The 24,670-nt window shown below is 46.8% G+C and overlaps 1 protein-coding gene across 1 annotated transcript in view; it reads left to right on the forward strand.

Annotated features, from left to right (window-relative positions):
• The window catches only part of TTC21B (tetratricopeptide repeat domain 21B), a 557,120-nt gene that overhangs the window by 86,686 nt on the left and 445,764 nt on the right, over nucleotides 1-24,670 (forward strand). The window contains exons 4-5 of the mRNA XM_078683845.1: nucleotides 1,930-2,096; nucleotides 21,332-21,454. Coding sequence (XP_078539971.1) covers nucleotides 1,930-2,096; nucleotides 21,332-21,454 — 290 coding nt within the window. The remainder of the gene's footprint in view (nucleotides 1-1,929; nucleotides 2,097-21,331; nucleotides 21,455-24,670) is intronic.

Consider the following 24,670-nt stretch of genomic DNA (forward strand, 5'->3'; position numbering starts at 1 on the left):
CTTTTCCCATTTTAGGATTTATTTACCACCAACTAGAAGTTGGTGGTAAATAATGAAAACCTTAGAAAAAGTATTTGTTTTGCTTTTCCAACAGTGCCATGTTGCAGACATACATGCCCTTAGGGCATGTATGTCTGCAACATGTGCACCCATACACATTTGAGGGGTGCAACAGGGTGTCAAAGTGACACCCTGCCACCCTTCAATGTTTCCCTCATTTACCGACATTCATTCCTATGGGCCACCAGGCCCATAGGAATGAATGACAATTACAGAATCGGTAAATACCGATTCGGTAATTACCGAAACTTACAGATTTGGTCATTATTTAAGAAAAATTACCTACATCCCATTTGCCTGATCTTAAATACTGAATCGGTATGATTCGGTATTTAAGAATCGGTAATCTGGGATTATCTACATCGGGCCCCTGGTGATGTTATGGAAGTGGGGTGATTGAGTGCACTTTTGGCTGTAAATTATTCAGCAATCCATTGCAATGGAAAGATAACCAAACCGCTTATAGCATACAGTGAGAGATATGAACTCTTACAATTTGATTTAAGATATGATTGACATCGTTTGAAACCCGTGGCTGAAAAGGAGTGACACAGATAAGCCAATGGCTGAAGGGGTCTGACCCAAAGCTCACTCTAAATATTGGAAACAATTGGATTTGCAGACAGCCAGTGTGACGAGTTAGCCGTGTGCTTTTGAAAGAACCTCAGCCCTATTTAGCGGAGTGAATACCGAAACCACCTCTGTTAGGACTGAGCCTTCACCCAGTCATTTACCAGGATTTGTACCTGTCCCAAACAACTAGCTTTTAGATACTAGGTTTCATGTCCCTTGTGCCGAGCATATTTCTCATGTGTATTTTTGTTTTTATTCAGTGTCTCCAGTATTCTATCAATATCTACACATCTGTTTGCTATATTATGTTATAAAGTATTTATACAACTCAATATACACTTAAGCTTCTTGGCTGTACTTTAATATAACAGGTGTACACATTAATGAAGTTAAAGCATTAGAAAAAATCAGGACCATTAAATATCAAAAGTCTTTTTCATTAAGCTGCGCCTGAAACTGAAGAAGCCCAGATAAGACTGGTAGAAGCATATGTCATTGTTTTTTTTAATCTGTGACTGAAAAGGCACAAGCTCTGAAGGTGGCCATGCAAACTATAGGGACATCAAGCAATAGGCGATTTATGATCAGAGATTCTGTCCCAGGTGGTGAACAATTAATATTTTAGTAAGCAAAGGCAATACATTGGCATAGACAATTTTGTGAATGATGATCATCGCTTTAACAATAGTCCTGGATCTCACTGGCAACCAAAGCAGAGATTTACAAGCAAGCAAAATGTGAGCATATCTGGGGGGAGTTGGGTACCAAACATGCTGCAGAATTCTGCACCAGCTGGATTGGTAAAACATTTCCGGGAGCCGCCAAGATGGCATTTGCTTGGCCCAGACTGGACTGCATCAGAACTATTGCAGCTGCAGATTCTTCCATGTATGTTTCACTGGCCCCTGGGCTTTTGAAAAGCTATGCGGATCCTAAGAGTATCCTTAGTTGTCAGCATCTTTAGTTGAGGAATTTTGCTGGGTATTATCGTCTTATGATGTGAAGAGGAGCTGACCTTCCTTTGGCTAGTAACACACCATCAAAAATATTGAAGATCTTCAAACCTCTACTTTATCTGATGGTTCTGTAAAGTATAAATGACAAAGGGCTCAATCATCTATTTATAATTGTTGATTCACTATTTGTTTTCTTTATTTGGACTAGAAAATCATGACTTAGCAAATTACCATCTCTTTTGCTTTAGATTGATTTACCTAGTTTAGGCAATGTCCTATTAAATGGTTTATTGACTATATTGCCTAAAGTTGAAATGAATCTTACTTGTTATTTGAACAGATCGAACAGCTATTCACGAATATGAAGCAAAAATGAAGGAAGATCGGAAGACTGCTGGACCGCAGGCCTTATACTACGCAGGCTTATTTTTATGGCACGTAGGACGCTATGATAAAGCACGTGAATACGTTGACAGAATGATCAAAGTTTCCAATGGCAGTAAAGAGGTAACGTGTTCAAATAAACCTAAAGCTTGTCGTTACTTTTTCCTTCTTGTTTTACCTCAAGTGTCTGTATAATGTTGAGTTACTCTTGCCTTTCAGTGTTAGTCCTTTATTCAAAATTCTGCACAATGTCAAGCATTGCTCTTGCATTTTCAGTGTTCTTACTCTTTGTTTCAGACCTTTAAAAAAAATAATGAGTTAATATTGGTCTTTCTAGGAGTTCAACCTCCAGAACTGGATAGACTGTCACAAATGAGGTGTCCTCAATAATATACATTAGGTTAGAACTTCCTCTTTTCCTTGTTCACAAAACCCCAACATTCCACTCAATCTCATAACAGCCTTATCATATACTGAGGTAAACGTCTCTTCTACACTATCATTGTCACTTCTAGCCTCTTCTGCTCACATTGCACCTAACCTCAGACTCATCCCATCTCTTCTCGTCTCCTCTACTTATTCACAAACGTTCTCATTTAGTCTGCAGCACAATTACTTACTTTGCTTTTTTAATTATTCCATTTGTGTCTCTGGAGTTCACTAATGCATAAAACAGAACCTCTAATGTACCTTCTTTTTCTCCATGAAGCTCAACTGAACCTCCTTTTTAACTAATTTTTCTCTATTAAGCTCACATTGGGGATCACAGACATTACCTCAGTCCCTCCATCTTAAAACATGTCACTGTTTTTTACCTTATCACAGACATAACTCAAATCTTCGATTCTCTCTTGTATCCCCATTCCTTCATCCCCTCCTACCATACCTATGACTATTATCCCTACTCCAAATGACAGAACCTCTTCTCTTTCCAAGATGAAAATGCCAGAATTACCAACTTGGGCATCCCCATCTCCCAAACAAAAGGAAGCTCAACAACAGTCTGGCAGACTTTGCCCCCCTTTAAGCTTACTACTCGCCACTTTCTCTACCTTGACTAAGCAGATCAACTCTCTTTTCTGAGAACTAGTTACTGCTCACCTAAAATCTCTACCATCAGAAAATACTGCTATGATCTTTTTAAGATATATATGGAAAATGACCTGTGTCGTAACCAGCCGTGAATGGTGTGTGTGATGGGCGGGACCCCACCATTCATGACCAGAGGCGAGGAGGAAGGTTGGCACACACATGTCTCATCTGAAGTCTGGCTACTCCATATTAAAATATTCACCGTGTGCTCTGACTGCTGGGATGGAACTGTGCATGCACAAGCGTGTGCTTTCCTCGCCCTTGATAAATATGCCAGGGCAGGTATGTTGGTGCAGGGCTTGGTCCATTTTTCCAGCTCTTGCTTTTGTCTGCCTCTGGGCGCTGACTCCATGGCCCATGGGCCGTAGTGACATAATCAGCGAGTGCATGAGTGATCATAGAGAGCGGAGGACTAGCAGAGTTAAGGTGAGAGGGATGACATTCGTAGGTTGCGTATAGGTGGTGTCCTCCCTTAAATCTGTACATCTCACTTATTGAATTTGTGAGGGGATCAGGAGGACTTGCTGTTGCTCTTAATTTATGGTATTTCTGTGTGAGTGGCTGACTGGCGCTGATGTGTGTGACTGTGTAGTATGGGTGTGTTTATGAGAGCATATGTGCCTGCTCTGTGGGTTATATGTGATTTTTTTAAACATGAATTTAAGAAACATTCCTGTGTCCCCACCCTAATGACAATGCTGTTAGTCAGTTGTCATGTACACTGTGTATGTGGCTTAGTTTCTTATGATACATGAAGCAACATTGTTCTCTGAAAGTTGGAAACACATTTTATGCCTCACAACTTACAAAAGTCATGAACCACCACTGCAGGTAACTCCCCTTATGCAGAGACTATAAAAATCTACCCCTCAGAAATAACTAACTACCCCATCACCTCTGACCAGTGCCGTTCTAGCCAGCTGCCACTCTAGGACCATTAAGATCCATGTAGCAGAGAAACATTGCTGACAGCAACCGCTTTCCTTTTTCTAAAAGGCCCTTATGGGTCTGTTGTTCTAAAAGAGAGCAAGAAGTAACAAAATGACATCGAAAATCCTCCGGATTCTCCCCTCTTCAGGAAGATCGCACGACTAACCTACGTTGCGTACTTCACTGTGGTAGTTCATCCATTAAGCACTGGATCGAGATTGGTGAGATGATGGCTGACCTAGACTTGGATCTTATGCTACTGACTGAAATGTGATGTAGCAAAAGTTCCAAACCTCCTTATCCTCTTGAACTAGTCTGTTGTCCATTTGGTCAATAAGCAAGATCGAGGGTGGTGTCACCATAATAATATATTTTTTTTAAATCCGCTTACTGCAAGTATATGAAATCTGCAATCTGAAGCTTTTCCCTATGCTTAGTTGAGCTACTTAAGTCCACTCTTACAAAGTCAGCTCAAATCCAATGTTATCCATCACCCACGGGGGACAATTCATTCACTAAAAAATGCATGAATCACTTCAACTCTCTCTCTGCTATCAGTATGGCACTGCAGGTTCAGGCCATTTTGGGTCCAATAACCTATTTGTGAGCATTTTGAATCTGCATTGGAACGACATCAATATTGTTTCTCTTATTTGTTTGAAAAGGCCCTGATCAAACAATGCCTGAAACCCACTCGCATCAAAGATGCTATATTTTATCTCCTATCGCTAACAAAGACTGTCTACTACTTGCTGACTCTCAAGTAAGACTTGTTAACCCACAGTCTGGACTCTACGTAATAGCATATTTGATATTATTGGAGATTTCACCTTATTCGCGTAGAAAAGGCTGATGCGCCAAGAAACAAAATAAAGAGAAGATAAACCTCAAAACTGCGGAATACTGTAGGTGCTACAAATTCCTCTCGAGCATAAATCGAACTTCTTCACTGTGCCTGGAGATCCTACAAAAATGTGTATGGGGTTACATTTAATTTCAGCAAAATAATTTGGCTAAAAACATACAACAGTATGAAGTAGTTTAATGAGTCATCTACGTCCTGGCCCACTCGACCACTCTCTACTTTTTAAAATACTGAAAATATATTTGAGTAAGTTCTTTGAAACAAATGTAAAAGTTTCTCTTAAGGTATGCTCTGAAATCTTGCCCCCACCTGGACAGAAACAATTGATCTCTCAGCAAGAACTATTTAAAAACGTTTTCCAACCAAAATTCTTCACCCATTCTTCAGATCCTATACCAGCCACTTTATCCTACTAACTGTGTATTGTCTTAGTGGCACTTTATCAATCTATCAGTCTCCTCTTCCTAAAAATGAGTGTTGCCTGAAGAAGTTTCCCACCTATTTTTAACTGCTCACATTGGTGTCTGGATTTTTCGTTTGTAGTAAACAACCACACCATTCCTTCTTTTTTGTTTTTTAAATCAAATTGTATTACACAGCTACATCCACATATAAGTATGATCATGAAATAACCTTCCACTCGGTCCGATGCAGGGGCGGCGGCAATTCCCCAACCACATTATAGCTTTACAAAAGCAGTCCATGATGCACACCATTTCCCCCATATACTTTCATGTTTTTGAGGGCAACCACAGGCATAGTATATCGGTCGCTCATGGCGCACACTCCAGTCGACACCCCTCCTCCACGCCTCCATCGAGGGTGTCACCGGGCACCTCCAGCAGTGGGCCATATTCTCTTCACCACCAGGGACACCACCCCAATGAATCTTCTCTCAGCACGGGGCTCACCAATTCCCTCCAATAATCCCAGCACACCATTCTTATATATCATAACACCTGCAGCGAGTAGATAGTTGGAGCTGGGCGCTGCCAGACTGACAGCTCTTATTGGATCGAACTAGGCAAACAGATAATTCCCTGAATTATCGTGATGCCCTCTATTTCTATGCTATATTTTTTGCCACTGGACGTTGACCTATTCTATTCACATTTGGGAATGGTTGTTTCTTAAAAGATTTGAGATTTTATAACGTCTGCCACTTTTTTCCCATATTGTTAAAAATGTTTTTTTGTTTTCCATGTTGGATTGGGGTCCTGTTTTGGAATGCAGATATTAAGACCCATTCCAACGGGGATCTTGCTCTGCAGTGAGCAATATAGATTATTGTTGCATGCTGTCACAATCTTGAAGAATGTAATGGCCAGGGCATGGAAGGAAAAGGCATATTCTATAGGAATGGTGGAGAGATTTTAGTGAAACACGCATTTTTAATTTTGATTGTTGAGTTTGAGCTATCTAAAGTGAAAATGTACTGGAATAAATATACCAAGATGTGAACTTGTTTTTAAATAGGATTGTGTAGGCCCATCTTTTCTGGAAACATTGGAAAGTTGAGAGCTCTATTGAAGACAATCGAGCAGCAGCGGCCTATATTGACTGGTATAGGCCCGCTGCACTCTACATTTCATTGTACTAATAAACAGCCTCTGCCTTTCTCTTTCCCCTGCCATATCAAAATATGTGGAGTGGGATGGGGAAGTCAAGTGAAGGGCCGAGACTGTGCTGCAGGGCACACCGGAGTCTCCCCCCCCCCCCCCCCCCCACCCTTCTCCCCAGCTCAGAGTTGCTAAAGCCTCCGAGGCAGGAAGGGGGGATGCTGCTCAGCTCCTTGGTCTCCCTGGCTCAGGTGAACAAAAGAAAAGCATCTTAGCCAACTGCGGGGAAGCAAGATCTGACTACAGTCCCCTGTGAATGTTCAACAGCTAACAGCCGTGGCCCTGCTTGTGGCTGTTAGATTTTGAACAATCACAGCAACCGCTGTGAATCAAAGGCCTCAGAGCTGTGAGGATTTCAACTCACTCAAGCTCCGATGCCTTTGTTATTTTAATTAGACCATTTTGCCCCTGGACTGCAGCATATCCTAATATCCCACCGTAGCTGGGCTATATCGGCCATTAAAGGCCTGCTCTCTTGTTAAAGGTGCTCTCCTTCGACCTTTAACACTGGAGCGAGCCTTTATTGGCCAGTAGAGCCCGCTAAGGCTAGGGTATAGTGGATAATGTGGAGCTTTCGGACTGTTTTGAGCAAATTGCTACTATTTAAATCAACCTAACTTGACTCTATTGCAAGTAAGAGCGAACTCTAAACTCGCTTGCCTCCTATATAAATCGTTCTAAACAGTTTCACTTCTTGGCCTAGAAAAAGTTGTAGTGCCTAGTGGCGTGCACCCACTATATTTTTCTCAGGATCCCCGCCCTCAAGAAATCACAGGCCCAGAAACTATTTTATCTAAATGTTATTCAAATGTTTGTAATCCCACCATCCTGGTCCATTTAGTCTCCCCCCCCCCCCCTCGTCTCCTCCGTCACAAACAAAACACCAAACAACTCCTTTTTGATCATCGCTATTCTGAAGTGGATGAAATAAAAAGTAGGTTAACACCAATATTCTTATCAATGGTGTAAATTATTTTTAGTCTGTCAACATCGTAGTACTATTTGCATATATAGTGCACTTTAAAAAAATGAAAATGTGATTTGTTATGTTATTGTACAACACATGCAATGTTCGCAACTGTGGTACTAAAGGGTTTCATTTGAAATGTGTTATAACGAAACCAGTGGTGTTCCGAAACTTGGAAGGCCCCCCCCCCCCTGTAAAGTACATCGAGGCCCCCACCCCTGCACAGTACATCGAGGCCCCCACCCCTGCACAGTACATCGAGGCCCCCACCCCTGCACAGTACATCGAGGCCCCCACCTCATGCTCCGGACCCAGTCAGGAGCTCTCAGGCCAGGGGCCGGTATCCCGTACACTGTGCCAGAGGGGCCCACTGAAGCTCGGGGCCTGTAAGTGTGAGGGGAATTTCTCAGTAATGAAAAGGAATTAGTGGGTTTTCATAGACTTCATGAATGAGAGAATAGTAGGGTTGATTCTGACATTTTTAGGTAGAGTTGTCTAGACAAACATTGCTGCCTCAAAGAAGGATCTGTTTTGTGAAAGAGGTTCTAAATTTTGAAAACACTAGCCTGAGATCGTTATGGCTTGTGTACTTCAATTTAGTTATGTTCTAGTATTGTCATGCACTCTCACCAATAACGTCATGCTGTCCTAAATGGGGAGGTTTCATTGTCTAGCCACAAGACCTCTCCCTGTATAGCATACCCCCTTATTGGGCAGGGTAGAGTGCGGCCCCTGTTTGCAGGCCTGCAGGAGGCTGGGGCTAAAATAACTCCCTTAGGAGAAACTCTTTCACTCTTACATCTGGAACTCTGCTGTCCCCCTTACCCCTCACAAGAGCATGTATGTTGATATTTATTCGTGCATATGGTATTTCTATGTTGCAAACCGAGCCAAAAGACTGCGGAGCATTGTACATGGTCAAATGCAAGATAAAAGTTAGCAAGTATTAGGAGAGGAAGCCGAGCTGTGGATAGGTAATGCATTATGATGTAGTGCTCTTTAAAGAAGGGAGTCTTCAACTCTTTCTTTAATCGGAGCAGCGTTGGTGCGGTCCTGATGGATACAGGGATGTTGTTCCAGATCCTGAGGGCATGGATAGAAAAGGCCTGTTTTTTCGTTGACACTTCATAGTCTGCAGTCTAATGGTGTCCTGGCGGCTGCAGGTGTGCCGAGAACCACAAGAGATGGCGATCTTGTTTTCATAAAAAGCAATGGTTCGGTGTGATGGCTATGTAAATAATGCAGCTGGTTTTTGAAGATTGTGCCAATTGGCAAGGAGACCTAATGGTGCTCCATCACGGTTGGTGTGATGTGATCTTTTTTCCGATCCTAGATGACGATGCCAGTGCGAATTCAGGGAGGCCATGAAGTAGGAGGTCATTACCACTATCTAGATGCAAGAGTACAAAGGCTTGAACAGCAGTTCTGAAGTAGCTTTCTGGGAGAAACAGTTTGACTTTGTTTTAGAAGAGAGCTGGTTTGTACTGTATTTTGTTTGTTCTCTTCAAATAAGAATTCTGTCTTGGTTGGTTTTGAGCTTTGGGTAAGAGTACTTCTCAAAACTGATCGTCTCGAATGAATCATCAATCTGTCCATGTCCCTTAAAGTGACCAGATGATTCCACTTCAGTGGGGCATACATTTCCCAGTTCTGAGATTTAAGTTAACTTATCAGTGCATTCTGAGAGTTGTAGTGCTAGTTCTTTTTAACTGAGCCTATTGGACTAACACACCTACTAGCAATGATCTGTAAAATGAAAGTCCAGGAATAGAGAAGTGGTGTTGTGGTGGTATGTAGGCATCTGGTTACCCTAATGTCTTTGCATGTCACTTAAGTGTAGTTGGGACCTGTTCACTTCGCAGAATCCCCCAATTCCTGTCCTGAAGTATTTTACATTTCATTAATAGGAGGGTAACCACCTCAGACACATCACACTAAGCCGGTTGCGCATCCACGCAGGGGCTCGCCATATCTCCTTGGTGTGAGACTAGTGAGTCAGCTAGTACATGTCATGTCAATTATCTGTTTTTCAACTTTGTTTTTTTCCACTCTTTCATTCAGAAATAAAATTACGTGGTGCAGTAATTGTAGCTCATTCCTCCAGAGTTTACGACCTTTGTGTTACAAAGGGTTCAGGCAGATCAGGTCGATTTACCCCTTTTCAAGATGTGCCCGGCGTTAGCCGCTTCTCACCCAACTCACGGTTACCAAATAAAGAGGCAGGCGCTGGAGACTGGAAGGCAGGAAACAGGAGTTTATTTCCGACGGAGCAGAACACATCAGATCAGACAACGAGGTATCGTTTCGAGGTGCTCTAACCGCATCTCTGAGGCCTGGCCTCTTATACACAGTTTTATGGCTTTATTACATTTGTGACATCCGTGGTATTGCTTTGAAGTACGGAAAAGGCATCTTTGGAATCCCCGGTTCAGGCCCGTTCCCACACATATCTACAGTAGGAGCCCCCACCCCTAATCTCAGCATGATGGCTATCGCGCAGCTGGACATTCCGCTGGGAACAGAAATGCGGGCGATCGGTCGGATCTAGGGGTGTGAGGGTATTGATTAATCCCCGCTCCTTTGATGTGAGGCGAGGTCCTACTGTAGGGGCAATAAACTGCATCTGTTGGGCTAAGTGATGGCCTGGGATCAGGCCGAACAATCGGGCAAGGAGGAAGAGGTTATCAAAGGGCCTGTTTTATGAATGAGATGAAAGAGTGTGGGGGTTCAGCACGGATGTGGCTCGGAGGCGGGGTCGTGCTGGAGGTGCGTTCAGGGCCCAAGCAGGAGAGACCGGGGGCTGTCGGGGGGGGGGGGGGGGGGGGGAGGGATGCTTGCGAGGCCGGGGAGTGAGGGGGAGAGACGCGCTGGCTATCGGCAGTAGGCAGAGAGGCCATGGCACCTAAAATGGCTGCTGTGCATATTTGTGCGTGAGTCTGAGGAAATGGACAAGATGGCGCAGATGATGTTCAGTTCACAAACTAGATTTCAACAGTCCTCCCTTTTAACATGTCTCGCCAACTTGTCAATTCGGATCTATCCCCATAAGGCCACGTATTTCCCCCTCATAGAGGGGACTCATGTGCTCAGTTCCGAAGTCCAAAGTCTTAGGGCACATGCAGTTGACAATGAGTGAACACAAAGGTGGCAAGCATTGAATACCTAGGCAACACCCACACAGTACCACGACCGGTATCAATATAAATGTAAACAACCTCCATCCCCAGTCCTTCAAAGTACCCCAGAACCAGCTCCCAAGCGACCATCCTTCCTGCTCCTGGTGAACCTCTGAGGAAAGTCTGTGGAGGTGCTCGATTGCTTTGTAGACTGAGGGCGAGTTATCTGGCACGTAGGTGCAACAGCTGGACCCGATGATGCGGCATGCTCCTCCACGGTCAGCTAGAACCACATCTAGAACAAGGCGGTTCTGAAGAGCCACCAGGCGGACTGCCTGAAGCTCGGCCGTATTGTTAGTGAGGATGCCAGCCGTGATGTTCATGGTCGTTTCTACTGCCTGGGTCAGGTGTCGGATGGCGCGGCTGTTTGCCATTGGGCCCCACAGAGGAACAAGTCCCTTCACTGCATCCAGGAACTGTGCTCCGGTGGAGTCGGCTTGTTCAATGTCTCTTGCGCGCTTCTGCCGGTGATGGTTTGCTGGGGCCACGTACGTTGGAGGGAGAATGAAGGCGATGTAGCAAGTACCCCCCCAACCTTTTGGAAGCCAAGTGTAAGCTTTGGTGCCACAAACAAAGTACATATTCGGAGAAGCAACAAAGGAGGGGGGATCAATTGAGTCCAATGTTCTGGTGATGTGGCAGGAACTGTGACCCACCAGCTGTGTTCCCAGGCCTTCGAGGCACACGCGGCCCGTGACATTGATAACCGACAGAGCCACAGTCAGAGTGGCAGCAGTTCGTTTCCGTAGGTAGGAGAAGGTGGGTCTGGCTGGATTATGGAACACCTGCATTTCAACTCGTTCCTTGGCAGGGATGTCCATCTGGAAGGAGGGACCAGAGGTCAAAGGACAAAAGGGAGCAGATGTTCTTCCGGTTTTGTTCAGCCAGAACCCATGGTAGAAGTGTGTCACTGTTTGACCAGAAGTGGCGTTGTCCTTGTAGCTCTCTTGCAAGAGGATCAACCAGGCAAGGCAGGAGCCGTGAACTGAGAAAGGGGAAGGGATGAAAGGGATGGAGTGTCCGGTGGCATGCGGGAGCAACCCGCAGATTCAGCAGTTGGTGGCGTTGGCGGCAAGGTTGTGTTGGTGCAACAGTTGCACGAAGGAATTGTTCCAGAACTCCTTACCCCTTTCTCGGAGCTGAGGCGAAAGGGAGATCAGGTGATGCTCTTTCATAGTGGTTGGCTGTGCAGTGGTCAGCAATATCTGATGAGCGGGTGCGCTCTCTTCCACGATCCAGAAGGAAGTCATGAGGAGGAGGCAAAAGAGGAGGACAATAAAAAGGGCAATTGTCTTTGATTTGTGTATACTGTCAGTCTTTGGGTTCCGGTAGTGGGTATTTCCGGTTGCTTCCATCATCTTCTTATCTGGCGCTTCCATCATCTTCGAGGTGCTCGGTAGTGGGCAGAACCGCAGACTTCGTTTAGCTTCTCTCCGGGTAACCCTTGGTTGTGTTTAGGCTACCGTTCTGAGATTCAACTTAGTCTGTGGTCTACTTAGCCGAAGCTCCCTCCTTTCGACGCAGGAAATACCCTTCCCTGGATGGCACAGTGGGATCAGAGATTTTTGCAAGTTCGAGTGCCTCGGTATCAGGATAACAGTTCAGTGATGGCCGGTCTTTGTTCAGCAGTTCTTCTTGGGTGCTGACGTTTTCTGTTGTGGCCAGGGTCGAGGAGACCTTATTACAGTGGTGTGCGTGCAGCCAGTGTCGTTTCCCCTCCACTCGAAGAGCCGTCCGGGTGGTGATCAGTACTTGCCAGGGGCCCGTCCACCGGGGTTCCAGACTCTTCGCCCGTTGGAAATTTCGGATCAGCACATAATCCCCCGGTTGGATATCGTGCCCCGGACCCCTGGAAGCATCGGGGATGGCCTGCTGCACCTGCTGATGAATGACAGACAACGTTTTAGTCAATTTGCACAAGTAATCAGACAGTAGGACGTCCGGGACGTCGTGAATGGAGGTCGGTTTAGGGGCAGTCCAGAGGTTCATCGGTCGCCCAAATACAACCTCGTAGGGGGTCAAATGGTGCTTAGTGGGAGTGGAGCGCATCGATAGCAATGCCAGTGGGAGGGCATCTGGCCATTTAAGTCCTGTGGTGGCCACTATCTTCGACAGTTTTAGTTTCAGTGTGGCGTTGTGTCGCTCAACTAAGCCAGCAGATTGGGGGTGAAAGACTGCATGAAACCTCTGTTTAACACCCAACCCTTTCAAGATTAGTTGGATAACTTCAGCTATGAAGTGGGGGCCGTTGTCGCTCCATAGAATTCGACAAAGACCGTAGCGAGGGAAAAACTCTTTCAGTAGTACCTTGGCAGTGGTCATGGCAGTGTTATCATGGGTTGGATAGGCTTCTACCCATTTGCTGAAGGCACACACAATGACTAATACATACTTCAGGCTTTGGCATCTTTCTAGTTGGATGTAGTCCATCTGGAGGACCTCAAAAGGATGGTCGGGGACCCAAAACCCTCCCCGGGGTACCACAGTTCCTTTCCCAGGGTTATGTTGCAGGCAGATAAGGCATTGCTGGACCAGGCGTCTGGCTGAGTCGGGGATTTTGTCGTTGTGCCAGACCTTGGAGATGAGTTCGATCATGGGGGCAGATCCTATGTGTGCAGGGGAGTGAGCCATAGTCAGTATGGGGATCAGGTATGAATTGGGTAGCAACCATTTGTTAGTGTCCTTTGTCCGCCAGCAGCCTTCATCGTCTTTCATTCCCACCCTTGTCCATTCAGTCAATTCGTGTGGTGAGCTGGCCATCTGGATGTCCCTAATCGTTTCCCTAGCGTCAGTCCATTTTTCTGCTTGTGACCTGGTCACATACATGCGTGTCGTCGTCCTATTCTCAGCTGTGGTTCGGGCGGTGATGTCGGCCAGCGCGTTTCCCTGTCCAACTAAGTCAGTCACCTTCCTGTGTGCCTGGCATTTGATTACAGCTAATCGTTTGGGGAGGAGAACTGCTTCAATCAGGGCGGAGACTAGATCTCCGTGGAGGATGGGCGTGCCGTGGGACGTCAGGAATCCCCTTTCTCTCCACAAGAGTCCAAAATGATGAACCACTCCGAAGGCGTACTGGCTGTCCGTGTAAATGTTTGCCGTAGTCCCTGTTGCTATAATACATGCTTGTGTGAGGGCAATCAGTTCTGCCGCCTGTGTGGATCGTTGCGTGATGCGGGCGGTTTCAACTACAGTTCGGGCTGTGTAACTGCATAGGCAGCTGAGGTGGTGCCGTCGGGGAGTTTTATGCAAGAGCCGTCTACCCATAGCTCTCCGTCAGGGTCTGTGAAGGCGGTGTCTCGGAGGTCAACTCTACTCCTAGTCTGTTCGTCTGTGAGGGTCACACAGTCATGTATAGGGGGGACATTTGGGTCGTTTTCGGGCAGAGGCAACAAGGTGGCTGGGTTCAGTGTGGTGCATCTTTTCAGCGGGATGTGGGGTGCAAGTAGAGTCAGTTCGTATCCGGTCAGTCGTGCGCTAGTCAGGTGTTGCGTCTTAGTCTGGTTAAGGAGGGTGTCAACAGCATGGGGCACTAATACCGTGAGGGAATTCGAGAGTACGATCCCCTCACTTTGTCGGATAAAGACAGCAGCGGCAGCTACGGCTCGAAGGCAGGCAAGGCTCTCGCTACGGGGTCAAGGGTGGCAGAGAAATAGGCACATGGTCGTTGCTTGGGGCCAATAGTTTGAGTCAGGACGGACAAAGCGCACCCCTCCCTTTCGTGGGTGTAGAGAGAGAAGGGTTTGGTGTAATCGGGGGTTCCTAGGACTGGTGCAGAACAAAGGGCGTGTCGAAGTTCTTTGAAGGAAGATTGGCATTCGGGGGTCCAAGGGAGTGGGAGGGGGACATCTTTGGCTAGTAGGGAAAGTAGTGGCCTTACAATGAGGCTGAAATTTGGCAACCACTGCCGGCAGAAGGAGGTGAGGCCTACCAGGGAGCGGACTTGTTTCTGGGTCTTTGGGACAGGGGTGTCTAGAATGGCCTGAATTCGATCGGGTGTAAGCTTTCTCCCGTCTTTGGACAAGAGGTGGCCTAGGTAGGTGACCTGGGGTTGGCAGAATTGCAACTTCTTCTTGGAGACCTTGTGGCCATTTTCCGCAAGGAAGTGCAAGAGTTGGATGGTGGCTGTGACTGCAAGTGGAGTGGTGTCGGCCGCCAAAAGGATGTCATCGACGTACTGTATCAACACCACTCCCTCCGGTAGTTGAACGGCATCCAGCTGTCTCTTGAGGGCCTGGCTATAGATGCTGGGACTTTCTGTGTAACCTTGGGGAGCTCTACAAAATCTATATGAGCGGGATTTTAACGTGAAGCCGAAAAGGTAGCGGCTGTCTGGGTGGATGGGGATGGAGAAGAAAGCGTTCTTGAGGTCTATTACAGTGAAGGTGGTGGCTGTGGAAGGAATCAGGGTCAGAATGGTGGCGATATCTGAGACTACGGGGTACTAAGGTACAACTACCTTGTTGACCTCTCGAAGGTCGATGATGAAGCGGTACGCTTTCTCATCTCCCTCGCCCTGCTTCTTCACAATGGGTAGGATAGGGCTGTTGCAAATATTGCTGACTACTTCCTCTACCACTCCTGCCTCTACCAGGGACTGGATTATCATTACCAATGCCTTCTCACCTTCGGGCGATATCCGATACTGTGGGAGTTTTGGGAGTATCGCATCTTGGCGAACAGTTATGCGCACGGGGTCGATCATCATTCGTCCTACGTCAGTGTCAGTTTTAGCCCACAGATACAGAGGTAGAGAGTCAAATAAGGATGCGTCAGCGTCCGAGATGGAGAACATGTGTCGTGCGGGATGAGGTCTGAGCAGAGTCGGGTTATCATACAGAATGACTCGAACTCCGTCCTGTGAACACCTGATAGTAGCTCGGAAATGCTTCAGTAAGTCAAGTCCCATAATGGCATCGGGGGTGTTGGAGGAAAGCAGAAACGTCGTGTCAGTGGGGTTACTGTCCAAGTCGAAGGAAACCGGTGCGGATAAGGGGTTAGTGGAGGGCGTTCCATCAAAGCCTATTGATGTTATGTGTGAGCCAGACAAGGGTGCCCTTGGAATCAGTCGTTTAGATAACGCACTACGTGTCGCGCCAGTGTCTACCAGGAATGGAGACTTCGTACCTAGGACCTTAGCGGTGACATAAGGACCTTGCTGGTCAACATAGAGCTCGACTGGATCCCTTCCTTGCCCTTGGCAGTCCTATGCAAAGTTGCTGGCATTGTCGCAGTCAGACTGTTGGCACTGATTCTGCCGGGGACGGTCAAACGTGTTCGGTCTGCCAGGTCTGTCATTGTTGGTGTCGTGGGTGTGCCCTCGTCCCTGCCCTCTAGTCCTGGAGCCATTCGTCATGTCCCTCGTCTCTTTATTTTTAATCATTTCCAGAAGAACCGGACATTGAGACTTCCAATGGCCAAATCCTTTGCAAAACGCACACTGGTTCTCATCGAGGTCTGTTCGTGGAGCGCCGGGTGTGGGTGTGCGGTCTCTAGGGGGTGGATTTCTAAGGGCATTCGACTGGTAGTTTCCTCTATACTGTTCCCTTCCTGTCGTCACTCCTTGAGGAAAATGATATTTTGCCTGACCAAAATATGTCCACTACATATACCCTATGTTACATGTCATGTGCATGTCACCCATGCATATTTTCCCGTAGTGGCCTGAATCACTAGGCCTCTGCAAACATGTCCTGCAAGTCAAGTCATCAAGTCTCCCAAACATTAAGTTAGCATAAGGCCCATGTATTTGCATTGCATTGTGCACTGTTAAATAAATATTCTAATGAACCCATTTTGTGGCGCAGCCCGAGCCACTTTTCTGAAACAAGGGTGTTTCATGACTCCTGACACACTGAAGCTGCAGTTACATCCCTCTGACCTCGCATACTTCTAGCTCAGCCGAGAGAAGCCCAGCAAGAGGCCAAGACAGTATTATGAATAACAGTTATCTGAGGAAAAGTACACAGAACCCGTCCGAGGGAGATAGGCCTAGCCATTCTGTCTCCATTTAAGTAAATCACAATGCTTGCACCCATAGAAAGCTCATGCAACGAATAAATATGCCCTCTCTGTCTTTTAGTGACGAACAACCTTTGCTTCAGATAATACATCCCCTGACTCTAGATATCAGTTGTACTAGATGTGCTGGTCGCCTTGACATAAGAGATCTCTCTACTAGGTTGAAAGTCAGCTTCCTCCCAGTTACACGTCAATTGCACGTCATGCTCCAAGTTGCACAATTAGGGCACAGTTCGAGCTGGTCATGCCAACTCCTCCTCTAAGTACCCACCCACCTATGACACCTACCTATCACCTCGCTATGACTCATCAAAGTACACACCCTCATGTACACCCACATGCTCTTATCTCATTTTCTGTCTTGCGCCTGCTCCTATGTACAAGGAATAAAAAGTATATAATATAATGTTTTGTTATTAAATGTTAGAAGACCCTTCCTGAACCTCTGTGGTGATGGAACTAATTCTCCCTTTGACTCGAGTTATTGGAATAAAGCCCATTTTAACTCAGATACCACGGACTCTGCTTCTCACTTGATGCATGCTAATTGTTAATGCCTAGAAATTCAGCCAGGGTAATATTTTATTTACCGCAATTGAGCAATCATCACTCGTTCTTTCAAGTCCTTTTTCTTTTTCTCAGTCGCCCTATCGTTCTCGTTCTTTTGGTGTTCGTAGTACTGAGCCATCTGAAGGATAGCCGCAGGTTTGGAGGCCCCCCAACTACTCTCGCTCGTGTCTAACTTTTTGGAGACCTCTTGCGATAGACCCTTTACGTAGTTTTGCACAAATAGGTGTTGTCCGGTTGCAGTGGTCATGTCTTGGCCACTGTAGTCGGAGAACACCGTCTCAAATCGGGAGAAGTATTCTGATACGTCTTCCTGGGGTTTCTGACGGCAAGCCGTGACTATCGACCAGTCTACCTTCTTCTCTGGGATCAATGTCTTTAGCTTCTGAACTATTTTGTCCGGGAGTTCCAGTATGTCTTTTACAGGTTTCTTTCCGGGCTCTCGCTGTCTTATCTAGTTCACTGAGTTGATTCCAGGTATGTCCGAACAGATCTGTGTGGTCGGTTTTCCGGATTTGCTTCCACACGTCAGCCGGCAGACATAACCCGAAAAACAAGTCAATGTCCGCTAGAGTCATTATTGTTGAACCCAAGGCTGTACCTAGTTCGGTATAAAATGCTGTCGGGTTCTTTCTTAAATCGGGCAGGGTTTGCCTAAAAGTTAAAATATCTTGCCGATCCATGGTTGATAAACCCAGTTGTACACAACCCTCCCCTTCGCATCTGCGTGGTTGATATCGTCGTTTGTTCCCTGACCTCGCGGGGGAACCCAGTAGGGGGCGGCTTCTCTGATAGGCATCATAGTGTTGGCTACTTCTGATGAGGACCCAGTCGTTTCAGGGACTGTAATCTTAACTTCTGGTTTCTGTTCCGTGAGGTGGCGGAAGACCTCAAGCGTTTGCATGAAGAGGTCCGTCACGTCGTGCTCAGCCTCGTCTCCAACATTGACTTTTCTATATAAAGCTGTCAGTTTAGCAGGACCCTGATTCTGATACCTATCCTCATATGCGTTCAGGGTGTGGTAGCTAAACCGTAAAATGAAATACCGTCTGTGGCTACCGGCATGTGAATTGTGCATATCTATCGTGTATTCTTCGCTCTCCTTCCGTTCTACCAGTGTCTTTACTATCTTGTCAATTCCATCCCGCTCATCTTTGCTCAATCTATTCAGTCTGGCTGGTGGCTGCTTGCTAGTCTCGAGTTCATCTGATGTCGTTACTAATGCGGCCGGTGCGGAGGCCGTGAGGGCTGGGGTACTAGCTCCAAGGTTATTCTCATTTGCACTCGGAGCTGGCAGGTGCTGTACTAGAGGTTGGGAGGGGGCATATGGGGGGGGCATGTAGATGATCGGAGGACCTAGCAGTAACTCATCGTTCGCCCGTTGTTTGGAGGGCAGCTCAGGGTAGAGCGTAGAGGGGGTCCTAACAGGGCATTGACCTGCCGACTCAGATTCCTGCTTTTGTCTGCCCTCCTCTCTTTCTTTTATTTCTTCTTCTAGTTTCTTAGCGGTCAGGTGGGCTGCCTTTCGTAACTCTTTTCCTATTCTTGCTTCTTCTCTTTTCTTTCGTTGCTCTGCTTCTTTGCGCCACATGCCGAAACTATCAAGCATAGTGGGCGTTGTTTTATTGTTACAAAGGGCTGTTTCCAGCACGCTTATTTTTGCGTCATCGAAGGATCCTATCAGTGGCCACTGACTTTCCTGATCCTTTTTAGTATATTTATGCCATAACTTACTATAAGCTACGGCGACTAGTCCATACTTTAAAAACATATCCTTATTAGGGGTGCCCTCCAGAGGAGCCGGATGATCCACCTCTAATAAGCGGTCCGGGCTGAACCAACTACTGAACAATGGGGAGAAGATAGGCATGACGGGTTACAATGGGGACAAAAGTCTGCACTACCTATCCTTCACTACTTTGCGAAGACTAGACAGAATATTTCTATTCTACAGTATTCGCAAATAGGGAATACCCAAAGAGAGAACCAATTCCAAACAGTCAATGTTCGGACAAACAATCAATCAATCAAATGAGGAATAAAATAGGCGCGACGGGTTACAACGGGGGCAAAAGCCTGCGCTACCTACCCTTTCACTGCTTACAAAGACTAGACAGAATATCTCTATTCCACGTTATTTGTAAGCAGAGAATACCTCCAAAGAACCAATATCGAACAATCAATGTCCGTTCAATCAAACAATCAGTGGCGAGAAAGAAATAGGCACGACGGGTTACAACGGGGGCAAAAGCCTGCGTTACCTATTCTTCACTATCTGCAAAGGAGGACAGAATACTTTTATCCTTCCCCGTTTGTAGAGAGAGAATTCTCGAGAAAGCAATCCTCGAACAAACAATGTTCGGGCAAACAATCAATCAGTGGGGGAGAAAGATAGGCACGACGGATTACAACGGGGGCAAAGGCCTGCGTTACCTACCCTTCACTACCTGCAAAGGAAGAGAGAATACTTTCTATTCCTCTCCGTTTGCAGACAGAGAATCTCCAAGAGAACCAACAATTCGGAGAGTAATACTAGTATTTTCCAATCAATCAATTAAATATGTCACAGTTTGTCGTGTTATACGACCTTACCCGGACCGCATGGTCAGTTTCCTGTTTTCCGATTCCAGCGCCCGATCGTCCTCTATCTTCTGTCGTGGCACTCCTGATGGTTCCCAGTCAGGACCGTAGATCACTCGAGAGAGGTCTGCTCGGAACCAGTGAAGTTCGGATGATCGGCTGCCAGACCAGGGTCTATCGGGCAGGTGCACTTCCCGATCGTTGCAGTCGTTCACTCCGTCGTCAGGACCTCTCCCACTGGATCCACGTGTCGCTGATGGGCCCCACGTTTGGGACGCCAATTGTTACAAAGGGTTCAGGCAGATCAGGTCGATTTACCCCTTTTCAAGATTTGCCCGGCGTTAGCCGCTTCTCACCCAACTCACGGTTACCAAATAAAGAGGCAGGCGCTGGAGACTGGAAGGCAGGAAACAGGAGTTTATTTCCGACGGAGCAGAACACATCAGATCAGACAACGAGGTATCGTTTCGAGGTGCTCTAACCGCATCTCTGAGGCCTGGCCTCTTATGCACAGTTTTATGGCTTTATTACATTTGTGACATCCGTGGTATTGCTTTGAAGTACGGAAAAGGCATCTTTGGAATCCCCGGTTCAGGCCCGTTCCCACACATATCTACAGTAGGAGCCCCCACCCCTAATCTCAGCATGATGGCTATCGCGCAGCTGGACATTCCGCTGGGAACAGAAATGCGGGCGATCGGTCGGATCTAGGGGTGTGAGGGTATTGATTAATCCCCGCTCCTTTGATGTGAGGCGAGGTCCTACTGTAGGGGCAATAAACTGCATCTGTTGGGCTAAGTGATGGCCTGGGATCAGGCCGAACAATCGGGCAAGGAGGAAGAGGTTATCAAAGGGCCTGTTTTATGAATGAGATGAAAGAGTGTGGGGGTTCAGCACGGATGTGGCTCGGAGGCGGGGTCGCGCTGGAGGTGCGTTCAGGGCCCAAGCAGGAGAGACCGGGGGCTGTCGGGGGGGGGGGAGGGGATGCTTGCGAGGCCGGGGAGTGAGGGGGAGAGACACGCTGGCTATCGGCAGTAGGCAGAGAGGCCATGGCACCTAAAATGGCTGCTGTGCATATTTGTGCGTGAGTCTGAGGAAATGGACAAGATGGCGCAGATGATGTTCAGTTCACAAACTAGATTTTAACATTTGTTCACATTGATTCAAATTAGATAGTTAGATAATTTACCATAAGGAACATGATGAATCGCTAATGTTGTATGGTCTGATAATGGGAGCTAGTGGTTCTGATATACAAAAGCTTGTATGCCAGAAATATCATTTGACAGGAATATTGTGCCCTAAATATCCTATACAAAAATATTGTCCAAGTAGGTGTAGAATATTCATTTATTAGCTCAGTACTCCGTTCCATTGGAATATTTTGTTGTAAATGGAATAGCCTAGACAACAGATGTGTAGGCTTTTTTGGGTCTCTGTTGCCTTATGTGATGAATGTAAATTAGCATTGCTGAAACTCTCCCTGTAAATTAGATGACAAAATGTACACCTGTCTTACTTGTATGTAATCTATTACCATTCAGGGAATGATTTTGAAAGCATGGCTTGAACTAACCTCTGGGAGAGAATCGTCTGCAAAGAAGGCCGTCAAGTATTTTGATGAAGGAATGCAGGAAGGGAAAGATGTTTTTGCCATGTTAGGAAAGGTAAGTGTAATTATGGCATCAGCTAATCGTATTAAGTACTATAGAATTCACAATAAAACAAACTATAAGTTGCATACAATAAATTTGCAGTGAGATGGTAAAGCATGTTAATTGTTAATGTTCACAGGTTCTCTAAATATTCTCCCTGACGAGGGCTACTGGTTTTAACAGATATCAAGCACTGCCATTTGATTAGGGGGACGAGGGATGTTGATCAAAAGACCTCTAATCACCTGTGGTGTCCTCCTGCTTCCAAGCAAAGATTGCAGCTAATCACACTTCCCTACAATGGAGTATAACAACATAATTAGAATCTTACAACGATCACAGAGTACAGAATCTTTTTATAATCTATTTTATTTATTTCCTAATTCAACTTTGTACATTAAATTGACGACCATTCCAATTTCACAGTGGCTTTTGTTGAGTTACTGGTTTCAAAATGGATCACATCTGGCATGAGTATATGAGACAAACTGCATGAAAGAAGGGAGTAATCCAATCCAGTGTACCGTAGCCCATAATATTTGTGAATTAAAGTCTCCTTCTGAGCCCACATTTTTCTTTCTTGTACTCCATAGAAGGGTTGAGAAAAGGGGCCATTAGTCTTGTTCCCATATCGGTCCTTGGCCCCATATCTTCATAACTTTTTTTGGACATCCCTTTCATTCATAGACAAATTTCAGTCATAGATCAGTCCATGTGGCATTCCAGTCATTTACCATGGGTGATTTTTCAAAAATCCTAACATCTGCGTCACCACGATCAAATCACCCAAAAATACAGTATTTCACTCCCTCCCAAAACAATTTTGGGACCTAGCCTTGGGCACCCCCAGAGCATATGGTAAAAAGTTCTGTTTGGCAATATCCGCTAACACAAGTTACGCTCCTCAACCGTTTCATTTGAACACTGGTGTAGTAATCCTTATGAAGAATATTGATTTGTACCTGTCTCAAGCCAAAGTCCTCTGGGTCCCTTAGTTATGTTCATTTGTCAGTCTAATATTTTCACAATGTAAACATTTTCAATTGTAATTATTCACAACAAAAGCATTGTTATTACCCATTTATCTGAAACTGCTAACCAGCACGGTCAACATCAGTAACTGGGGCCTGTTAAGAATGTATGTTCTTTTTGTGTTACTTCATTTTGAATTTGTTTACCTTAAACATATTTAAGTTTACATCTCATCTCTGAGACCCAACAGTATATCTAACAAAGCTTCTCTTCATGTAAAGAAAAAGCCATGCATGCTAATAGTGCTGGTGAAGTAAAATTTTATTTATTTGGTAGAAAAAAATTACAGACCCGGACCTTGTGCCTAATGCAGGGACCACATCAACAGAGCAGGAGGAGGAATCGCCATTGTCCACAGGAACACTCTGAGTCTCGACCAACACCGACGACACCCTCCCCACTGCCGAACACCTGCACTTCCAAATCCACACCGACCCCAACACCACCCTCAGAGGAACCCTCATCTACAGACCCCCCCGGACCCCGACCACAGTTTAGCGACTTCGTCAGCACACACTCCCTCGCCTCCACGGACTACCTCCTCCTCGGGGACCTGAACTTCCACCTCGAAAGCAACAACACCACCAACTCCACCACCCTGATTGACAACCTAGCCAACCTCGGACTCAGACAACTTGTCACAAAACCCACCCACTCCGCCAGTCACACGCTTGACCCCATCTTCTCCGCAAGCCCCCAAGTCTCCTTCAACCACACCACCGAGCTCCACTGGACCGACCATCCCTGCATCCACTTCACCTTCAAGACACCCACCACGCACCACCGCACCCGACAGATGCCTCGCCCCTGCTGGAACAAAGTCCCCGAAGACCAGCTAACCACCACCCTCGCCCAGAGCCCACCCGCCAACCTCACGGACCCAGACACCGCCGCCAGCAACCTCAGACAGTGAATCAACGACTGCGCCAATACCCTCGCCTGATCAAGAAACCCTCCAACAGTCACACCAACAAGAAAGCTAGCTGGTTCACTGAAGAACCTCCGGGCCTCCAAGCAAACCTGCCGAAAGCTGGAGAAGATCTGGCTCCGTGAACGAACACCGGACAGCCACGCAGCCCACAAGAACGCCACCTACAGACACCATCACCTCATCAGATCCGCCAAAAGGGCCTCCTTCAAAGACCGCCTAGACAACAACGCGCACAACAGCAAAGAGCTCTTCAAGATTGTGAAGGAACTCTCCAACCCCAGCTCCAACACCAACGACGTCCCACCCTCGCTTGACCTGTGCGACTCGCTGGCCACCTTCTTCCACCGCAAGATCGCAGACATCCACAACAGCTTCAACGCCACAACCGCCCCAACAACCACCAAGACCTCCGCTCCCACGACCACCATCCGCACCAACCGCCTGCTCTCCTGGACCAACATCAACGACGACACCATCAAGATCATGAACACCATCCACTCCGGATCTCCGTCAGACCCATGCCCACACCACATCTTCAACAAAGCTAGCACAGCCATCGCACCCCATCTCCGGAAAGTCATCAACACCTCCTTCGAGACAGCAACCTTCCCGAAGAGATGGAAGCACTCCTTTCACGGCAAAGGTAATCGAGAAGACTATCAATTAACAACTGACCTGCTACCTCGAGGAGAACAACATTATGGACCTTTCCCAGTCCGGGTTCCGCAGCAACCACAGCACTGAGACTGCCCTCATCGCCGCCACCGATGACATCAAGTCCCTGCTGGACAATGGAGAAACGGCGTCCCTCATCCTCCTGGACCTGTCAGCTGCATTTGACACGGTCTGCCACCACACACTACGAGCACGCCTCCACAACGTTGGGATCCAAGAGAAGGCCCTGGACTGGACCACCTCCTTCCTGTCCGGCAGAGCACAGAGTGAATGTCCTTCCCCCCTTCCGCTCCGAAGCCACCAAGATCTGCGGTGTACTCCAGGGCCCAACTCTGTTTAACATCTACATGGCACCGCTCGCCCACGTCGCCCATCGGCACAACCTCAACATCATCTCCTATGCCGATGACACCCTGCGGATCCTCTCCCTCACCAAGGACCCCCACATCGCCAAAACTAACCTTCACAGGTGGCTTAGCGGGCGAGGATGGCGGTCGCAGCCTTGTAGAGCTCCCGCCGGCCCGGACACAATTTGCTTAATTATCCTGGCCCCCGAGCCCGTAAGTCGTACCACCTGTGTGGTGAGTGTG

The sequence above is a fragment of the Lissotriton helveticus genome, chromosome 3_1 (genome assembly GCF_964261635.1).
Source record: "Lissotriton helveticus chromosome 3_1, aLisHel1.1, whole genome shotgun sequence".
Taxonomy (NCBI): domain Eukaryota; kingdom Metazoa; phylum Chordata; class Amphibia; order Caudata; family Salamandridae; genus Lissotriton; species Lissotriton helveticus.